This window comes from Trichechus manatus, unplaced genomic scaffold (genome assembly GCF_000243295.1).
Source record: "Trichechus manatus latirostris isolate Lorelei unplaced genomic scaffold, TriManLat1.0 scaffold00255, whole genome shotgun sequence".
NCBI lineage: Eukaryota > Metazoa > Chordata > Mammalia > Sirenia > Trichechidae > Trichechus > Trichechus manatus.
The window spans coordinates 2,064,085-2,073,798 of NW_004444191.1; the positions used below are offsets into that span (position 1 = coordinate 2,064,085).

General features: G+C 45.9%; 1 protein-coding gene across 1 annotated transcript in view; it reads left to right on the plus strand.

Moving 5' to 3' along the window:
• Nucleotides 1–9,714, plus strand: part of CFAP221 (cilia and flagella associated protein 221) — a 154,211-nt gene that overhangs the window by 18,517 nt on the left and 125,980 nt on the right. Inside the window, exons 4-5 of the mRNA XM_004389683.2 lie at nt 5,613–5,699; nt 5,864–5,962. Coding sequence (XP_004389740.1) covers nt 5,613–5,699; nt 5,864–5,962 — 186 coding nt within the window. The remainder of the gene's footprint in view (nt 1–5,612; nt 5,700–5,863; nt 5,963–9,714) is intronic.

Below are 9,714 nucleotides of genomic sequence, written 5' to 3' on the forward strand. Positions count from 1 at the left end.
GGCTGAGTTCTTTATCTCTTCATTTGATGTTCTATGGTTTCAGGATTGTTGATTCTCTGTTTGGCTTAGTTTTTCGGATCTTTGTTGTGGAGGGACGGCATGGTGCTTCTGCCTAGACCGCCATCTTGCCGGAGTCTCCTCCCAGGATATTTTTGAAGTTAGTCCCTTAGATGTTGTGTTTGTGTGCTAAAACTTGAAGAGCAAGTGGTTCATTTTTTTCGCCTTAATTTGTTAAGTTTTGTTGTTGTTGTGAGGTTCATTTAAAAAGCTCGTTTGCAAACATGGCCCCTAGGAGTGTCTTAGGCAGCAGTTGTGTCAATGCCCTTACCTCCATCACTGGTCTGTTGACTGCCTTCTTAGACCGCGGCGATCGACTGCATGGAATGGTGGGCTTGACCCTTCCGTCCTAGTGTCCACTTCATTTCAGATATCAAGTGAAAGCTGGAATTTTCTTCCTCTCTCTGCACGCGCTCTCTCTCTTTTTAAATGAATACACATGGTTAACGATGGCATGGCAGAGAGATGCATAGTCAGAGCTTGTTATTGTTGTCGGTTGCGGTCACCAACCTTTTGACTGGTAGCCCAGAGCTTAACTGTGCCACCTGGGGACTCCAGGCAAAGGCTGGATCCAAAGCAAGCTTTCTCGTCCTCCCTCTTCCTGCACTCCTTTTACCTAAATGTCTACATTTTTGTTTTATCCTTTATTTCTGATGTCTCTATTGATCCAAACGAACAATTCCACATCAACAATCTTTTATGGCCCCCGGACAGCCTGCTAACTCAGAACTGAAGCCACTCCTGAAGTCCACCCTTCAGCCAAAGATTAGGCAGGCCTATAAAACAAACAGTAACACACGTGAGGAATCTGCTTCTAAGTCCAATCACGTGTATGAGACCAAATGGACAACACCTGCCCAAAGGCAAAGATGAGAAGGCAGGAAGGGACAGGAAAACTGGACAAATGGACATGGGGATCCCGGGATGGAAAGGGGGAGAGTGCGGACACATTGCAGGGATTGCAACCTGTCACAAAACAATTTGTGTATGAATTTTTCAATGAGAAGCGAATTTGTGCTGTAAACTTTCACCTAAAGCACAATAAAATTAAAAAAAAAAAGAATCTTTTATGGAAAATGAGCCAAATAATGTATCTTGTACTGTCACCAGTGGGATCTATTTTATTCTTTAAGCAGGTCATTCCATATTATTGCTAATTTTTGACTCACTTGACAGTACCGATGTCATCTAATGAATTTTCCCATGCCACCTTCAGCACAGATGTGCCCTGGGTATTTTTGGGTATGTTCTGCCACACTGAGGTTGCAGGAAGCATCTGGTTTCTCTGTTTTTCTAAATCAAGATCTAGCGCAGCCCCTTGCCCACAGGTGATGGCTGGACCTTCATTCTCAGGAGTGCCAGCTCCTCTCTCCCTTGGGACCATCGTGGGGAGCAGGGAGGAGATGCTGGCCCTGAGCCAGCCCAGCAGCTCGGAGCTCACACCTCTGGTCTTCAGCCCGTGGTGCCACTTGTTGCAAACTGACCTAAGTCAAATTGATTATTTCTAATTGTCAGGTTCTTTCTGACAATATCGATAGTCTGATGATGGGAGGTGGGAGCCATTGGTTCCGTCCCCAGCAACCTTGCTGCCAGGTAGTCTGTTGCAATGAAAACAGTTCCTAGAAGAAATTCTGCCCCACGTAGGAACACTTATTAGCAAGCAGGCAAAAAAGAGTAATTATGCTTGTCATCTCTGAGGAGTCCCAGCTGTGGCACCTGGCTGGGGAGAGTTTGCTGGGAGCAGATGCAGCAACACTCCGTTGCAGGATTGGCTGATCTTCTGAGTGGCTGGCAGAGTTTTTTTTAAGAGCAAAGCTCAGGCAGGACCTAAGGGAGTCGTGGGCATTTGAATGTCACTCTGAAGGGCATTGGGCTTCCAGGCTCACCTGATTCTCATATCCCTTTTGTTCAAGAGCAGAAATGCCTGGATGGTATTTCTAGTTAATCCATTTATCCTGAACACCCTTAGGCTAATAGAAGACTGTCCTGGATTGAATTGTGTCCCCCAAAAATATGTGTCAACTTGCTTAGGCCATGATTGCCAGTACTGTGTGGTTGTCCTCCATTTTGTGATTGTAATTTTGTGTTAAAGAGGATTAAGGTGGGATTGTAACACCACCCTTACTAAGGTCACATCCCTGATGCAATGTAAAGGGAGTTTCCCTGGAGTGTGGCTTGCACCACCTTTTATCTTGCAAGAGATTAAAGGAAAGGGAAGCAAGCAGAGAGTTGAGGACCTCACACCACCAAGAAAGCCGTGCTGGGAGCAGAGTGTGTCCTTTGGACCCGGGGTTCCTGAGCAGAGAAGCTCCTAGTCCAGGGGAAGATTGATGAGAAGCACCTTCCTGCAGAGCTGACAGAGAGAGAAAGTCTTCCCCTGGAGCTGATGCCCTGAATTTGGACTTCAGGCTTCCTAGATTGTGAGAGAATAAACTTCTCTTTGTTAAAGCCGTCCGCTTGCAGTATTTCTGTAATAGCAGCGCTGGATGACTAAGACAAAGACCCGCTCATGTCATTTCAGATGAGCATAATACTAACCCTCTTAGTAACCATTTCTGGAGTAGGGACCCTGGGTTAGGATTTTTCAGTGCCAACTAGCCATTCCTGGAGTGTGGATGACTGCTTTGAGTTTTTCAAAGGTTAACAGTCCCTGGGGTACACATTAAAGCCAATTCACGTAGCCTCGTTTGTTGCATGGTCTTTACTGAATTACTTTTGAGTAGATGATGGGTGATGTAGCTGCTTCTGCTCTAGTTCTCCTTGGACTCCCAGCCCCAAACCTTCCTAGTCCTCCTCCATAACAGAACTCTTTCTCAAGGCTTCCAGCCCAGCCGAGTGCCCATCTGTCTGTCCCCAGCAGGCCCCAGCACCCCAGGGCTCTGAGTGTGATGGGCACAGGCTCTGGGATCCTGAGACTCCAGCACACCTGTCCTCTCAGTCTCTCTTGGAAGGACTGTTCTTAGGTCAGTCCCCTCCCGCCTCCTTCACCCTAGGGGCTCACACCTTCGCCGCAGCCGCCCCTGTGCAGGGCCCCGCAGATGTCGAGAGGGGCCTCGGCAACTTTATTCCTTATGCTTCTAGCATATTAAAATAGAAGAAGGTATATCAAAAAAGGGCCACAAAAATTGTGGTACAGGCAGTCCCCAGGGTTAAGAATGTCCAACTTACGTACAACCCGTCTTTGCAAACAAACCTCATGAAGCCTATCAGGAAAACACTAACTTGGTGTTTGCCCCCCGGCTCCCGTGACGGGGCGTGCTTCTCCCACGTGTGCAGGTGCCGTAGTGGGTCATTGGATGGCTGCTGGCAGCGGGCGGGCCCCTACGACGTGGTACGTGCAGGCGGGCTGAAGCAGCCAGCAAAGAGCACCGGCCTCCCTTGGAGCTCGGAAAGGGTCGGCCCCACAGTGTGCATGCCCCAGGCACTGCCGCTCCACTCCATGTGGTGGGCCTGCAGCTTAGATACTAACCCTACCCAACTGTTTTGACTTACATACAAATTCAACTTGAAGACAGATTTAGGACTGGGATTCGTTTGTACTTTAAATCTGTTTATACCTAACAAAGAACTTTTAACACACACAAACGCTAGCATAACCTCATCTGGAGCGGACATCTAAAGTCTAAGTTGTGGGTAATGTGAGACCTCATGCAGTAAAGCCTTCTGGAGCCCCTGTGATAGCCCAGCTTCTGGCCGAGACTTTGGAGAACAAAGTCTTCTTTTTCTTTTCATATTTTATTAAAGTATCACACAGCAGTGTTTACACAGCAAATTGGGTTCCCACTTAACAATATTTATACACATTGCTCCATGACAGGGGTTACAATTTCCAGTATGTGTCAGTATTCTCATTATCTCCATTCTGTTTGTTCTGTTTCCATTGATCTTGCTTCTCACCCCCTCCTTACCTTCTCATCTTTGCCTTAGGGTAAATGTTGACCGTTTGGGCTCATACAGTTGATTACGTAAGGTAGCACAGTACTCGTGGGTGATATTGTTTAGTTTATAAGCCAATCTATTATTTGGCTGAAAGATGACCTCTGGGAATGGCTTCAGTTCCAAGTTGAAAGGGTATTTTAGGGTAAGAGTCGTGGAGGTTCCTCTAGTCGATCGGTCCAGTAAGTCTGGCCTTTTCAGGAATTTGAGTTCTGCATCTGTCTCCTGTTCTATCCAGGACCTAATATGGTGTCCCTGGCCAGAACAGACGGTTACGGTAGCCAGGCACCATCTAGTTCTTGTCTCAGGCCAGGTGAGGTTGTGGCTCATGGGGGCTATGAGTCCTGTGGACTAGTTTCTTCTTCGGGCCTTTGGTTTCCTTCCTTCTCTTTTGCTCCAGATGTGTAGACGTCAATAGTTATTTCTTAGATGGCCACTGGCAAGCTTTTAAGACCCCAGACGCTACTCCCCCGACTAGGATGTAGGACATAAACTTTATAAACTGTGTTATGCCAACTGACTGAGTTGCCCCAGGAGACTAAGAACAGAGTCTTCCTAACCCTCCCCTGGCCCAGGGAAAGCCCAGCTCTCCAGATCCCAAAGTCCCTTCTTCCCTCTCAAGCACAGGAAGGAAAAACACCTCTTTACTCAGAGACCTGGTTAGTGTATCAACAGGTTATCCTGCCTTCCAGAGATGGCCTTTCCCCATCACCAGCAGAGAGTACCTGACCTCTGATTGTTTTGCGTTTGCCCCAGATATGGACTAGAGGCTTCCTTTATTGTTGTTAGTTGCCACTGAGTCACCTCTGCCTCGTGGTGACCCCATGCAAAAGAGAACAAACTGTTGCCCAGTCCTGCACCATCTCCATGATTGTTGGTATTCTCGTGTCCATTGTGGCTGCCACTGTTTGAGTGTCTTCCCACCTAGGGGGCTCATCTTCCAGCACTATGTCAGACAATATTCTGTTGTGATCCATAGGGTTTTCACTGGCTAATTTTCAGAAGTAGATTGCCAGGCCTTTCTTCCTGGTCTGTCTTAGTCTGGAAGCTCTGCTGAAACCTGTCTGCCATGGGTGACCCTGCTGGCATTTGAAATACTGGTGGCATATCTTCCATCGCCACAGCAACATGCAAGCTGCCACAGTGGGACAAACTGACAGAAGACAAACTGATAGAGGAGAGGTGGAAAGGCTGTCCAAGCCACACCTTTTTCTCTGATTCTCCAGCTGCCTACGTGTCATGTAGCCCCCAGCACCAGTGGCGTGCAATTAGGGAACCTGTGGGAGTTGGCGAGTGGCTGGCTTCTTAGCTCAGTTGAATCACAGACTAAAGAGAATTCAGCAAAAAGCACCCGTACCCTAAAAGTTCAGGACGGAGGCCGGGTGGAGGATGCCACATACTTGAGGAACCCTCACGGGCTGCAGGCTCTGTTGGACAGTGGGCACGTGGGGCACCTTTTATTAATCTTTAAATGGTTTATGATGTGTTTCAGATCTTTTAAAATTTTTTAAAAACTTACCTTCAGATTTCTTTAAGAACGAGAGGAGCTATAAATAAATGAGATGACCTATGTAAATAAAACATTGTATTTACCCTAAACGCCTCTTTTTCTCCCGCAGAATCTGGTCAACATTTCCGGTGAGGACATCCACGTTCACGTCTTACCCCCACAAACCAAACACTTTGAGATCAAGTATGTGAAGAAAGTGAGTGTCACTGGTAACCTGTCTTTTCCACTGTGTTCTCTGCTGGGCTGGGGTTTCCCGTGTCGTGGGTCAGTTTGGGGTGGATGTATGGCATGTCGTCCACCCCGAGTCCTGCCCTCTACATGGTCAGGGGCTTGCCCTGACCAGGGTCACTTGCCTTCCAGGAACACCGCCTGGTCCCTGGCTTGTCCCTCACGGTCACCATTATATTTTCTCCAGCTGAGTGGCGCTACTATTATGATTGCATCCGTGTTCACTGTAAGGTAAGTCTCTTAAATTTCTAGGGGGACAAAGGACAAAAACTTATATCCTCAAGTGAGGAAGAAAAGATGATGCCTGGGTGTTACTGTGGTAGCCTGATGGGCACAGACGCTGTGTGTCAGGGACGCGGTCCCAATCAAAAGGTGGTAGGCTCCTGAGAACTGGGGCAGAGCCAAGAGACCCTGTTTAGGGCAGGTTTCCACCTGCCCTGTGCCCCAAACCTCATTTATTATGTGGGAGGTGATGAAGGCTTTTCAGATAACTTAAATGCTCTCCAGTAAGTGCTGGGTTAAAAAATTAACAACCACCGTAAGCTGTGGTCATAAACATTGGTGACTGGACTGTGTCTTGTGTGGGAATGTCCTTAGAGGGAGCCCTGGGGGTTTGCAGGGTGTGGGAGCCTGTGTGGCTGGACCCCAGATCACTCTGCTATTTGAGCTCTTAGGAGCCTTGTCAAGGTCGCCTAATTCATTCTTTGGCCTCAACCCAAACCAGCATGGAGTCTTGTGAGTCTTTTTCTTAAAACTGTCAACTTTACGCCTCCCTTTGCACTGTCTTCCGGGCCCAACCCTTGTGACTTGAGAAGCCTTAAGGTTAACTAAATTCCTCATTTTTCAAAACTAAAATGGAAGAGTATGCTTTAATACCACCTGAGTTTCAGTTTAAAAAACCAATGACAAACCAGAATGTTGTTTTCAGGAGGCATTCTGTACCGAGCAGAAGAAAAATCCCAAGGGGAGGCATCGTATGCCAGGGCTGCTTTCTTGCTATTGAAAAGTAATGCTAATAACCTTGCCTCACAGTTACGTAGTATGTTTAGCATTCCTGTAGACGCCTCTAAGGAAAGGCATAAGTATCCCCCTTTTGCCAAGGAAGAAACGAGGCTGGGAGAGATTACACATTATGTGGGGACTAGAAGCAGGCCTGTGCACCCTTGTGCCCATTCATATTTTAATATGCAGTGTGTCTTAGTTATCTAGTGCTGCTATAACAGAAATACCACAAATGGATGGCTTTAAGAAATAGAAATTTATTTTCTCAGTTTAGGAGGCTAGAAGTCTGAATTCGGGGCACCAGCTCTAGGGGAAGGCTTTCCCTCTCTGTTGGCTATGGGGGAATGTCCTTGTCTGCTTTCAACATCTGTGGACCCAGTGTACCTTCGATATCTACATGTGTCTTGGCATCAATCTTCCCGTGGGTCTAGGTGTTCTTGGCACAGGGACCGTGGATCCAAAGGATGCGCTCTGCTCCTGGCTCTTCTTTTTTAGTGGTTGTCAGGTCTCTTTCTCTCTGCTCATTTCTCTCTCCTTTTATGTCTTATAAGATAAAAGATGATGCAGGCCACACCCCAGGGAGACTCTCCTTATATTGGATCAGGGCTGTGGCCTGAGTAAGTGTGCTACATTCTACCCTAATCCTCATTAACATGACCTAATCCTTCCTCATTAATGTCATGGACAGCTCACTCTCAAATGAGACCATAACCATAGGCATAGAGGCTGGGATTTATAACACATCACAAAATGGAGGATAATCAGATCACAAAATGGAGGACAACCACACAATATTGAGAACGATGACCTAGCCAAGTTGACATATTTTGGGGAAACAGTTCAGTCCATAACACAGTGCTATGTGGATCAGCTGATTCTGTGGTAATTTCTCTATGTCAGGCCATTAAAGACAGTGTTTCCTTACAATCTTCTGAAATAGAAGCAGTTAGAAATAGAATAGTCTTCTGGGTGGTGCAAACAGTTTAATGCACTCAGCTGCTAACCAAAAGGTTGGAGGTTTGAGTCCATCAAGAGTTACCTTGGAGAAAAGGCCTGACAGTCTACTTCAGAAAAATTAGCCATCGAAAACCCTACGGAGAACAGTTCTGCTCTGACACACGTGGGGTTGGCATGAGTCACAATTGACTCGATGCAACTGGTTTATCATTATCTTTAGCTTTTCTGAATAGTGATAATCATTTCAAAGAAGTGCACTTGAAATTTTCTATACTTTGCTTATGGCTAAGAAAACTCAGTATTTCTAATGTTGTACTTAAATACTCAGATTTTTTAAGGAAGTTCCCCTCCCCCTTTTTTTAATTGTTGTAGTTTAAGTGAAAGTTTACAATTCAAGTTAGTCTCTCAGACAAAAATTTATACATACATTGTAACGTGACCCTAATTGCTCTCTCTATACTGTGACAGCACACTCCTCCTTTCCACCCCAGATTTCCCGTGTCCATTTAACCAGCTCCTAACCCTCTCTGCCTTCTCATCTCACCTCCGGACAAAAGCTGCCCATTTAGTCTCGCATATCTACTTGAGCTAAGAAGCACACTCTACGAGTATCACTTTATGTCCCACAGTCCAGTCCAATCTTTGTCTGAAGAGTTGCCCTCAGGAATTGTTTTAATTCTGGGTTGACAGAGAGTCTCAGGGCCATGCTTTCTGGGGTTCCTCCAGTGTCGGTCAGACCATTAAGTCTGGTCTTCTTACTAGACATTGAGTTCTGCATCCCACCCTTCCCCTGCTCCATCAGGGACTCTCTGTTGTGTTCCCTGTCGGGGTGGTCATTGGTGGTAGCCGGGCACCAGCTGGTTCTTCTGGTCTCAGGCTGATGCAGTCTCTGGTTTATGTGGCACTTTGTGTCTCTTGGGCTAATACTTTCCTTGTGTCGTTGGTGTTCTTCATTCTCCTCTATTCCAGGTGGTTGAGATCAATTGATGCGTCTTAGATAGCCGCTTGCTAGCTTTTAAGACCCCAGATGCCACTCACCAAAGTAGGATGCAGAACATTTTCTTAATAAACTTTGTTATGCCAGTTGACGTAGATGTCCCCGAAAGCATGGTCCCCAGACCCCCGCCTGTGCTACTCTGTCCCTCGAACTGTTTGATTGTAATCAGGAAACTTCTTAGCTTCGGTTTAGTCCAGTTGTGCTGACTTCCCCTGTAGTGTGTGCTGTCCTTGCCTTCACCTAAGATAGTTCTTGTCTACTATCTAGTTAGTGAATAACCCTCACCCTCCCTTCCCACTCTCATAACAATCAAAGAATGTTTTCTTTTGTGTTTAAGCCTTTTCTTGACTTTTTATAATAGTGGTCTTACACAATATTTGTCCTTCTGTGACTGACTAAATTCACTCAGCGTAATGCCTTCCAGATTGCTCCATGTTATGTTTCACGGCTTCATCAGTGTTCTTTATCATTGCGTAGTATTCCATTGTGTGAATATACCATAGTTTGTTTATCCATTCATCCATTGATGGGCACCTAGGTTGTTTCCATCTTTTTGCTATCGTAAACAGTGCTGCAAGGAACATGGGTTTGCATCTATGTATTCATGTGATGGCTCTTATTTCTCTAGGATATATTCCAAGGAGTGGGATTTCTGGATCATATGGTACTTCTATTTCTAGCTTGTTAAGAAAGCACCAAATCGATTTCCAAAGTGGTTGTACCATTTAACATTCCCACCAACAGTGTATAAGTGTTGCAGTCTCTCCACAACCTCTTCAGCATTTATTATTTTGTGTCTTTTGGATTAATGCTAGCCTTGTTGGAGTGAGATGGTATCTCGTTGTAGTTTTGCTCTGCATTTCTCTAATGGCTAATGATCGTGAGCATTTCTTCATGTGTCTGTTAGCCACCTGAATGTCTTCTTTGGCGAAGTGTCTGTTCATATCCTCTGCCCATTTTTTAATTGGATTATTTGTCTTTTTGTTGTTGAGGTTTTGCAGTATCTTGTAGATTTTAGAGATTAGAC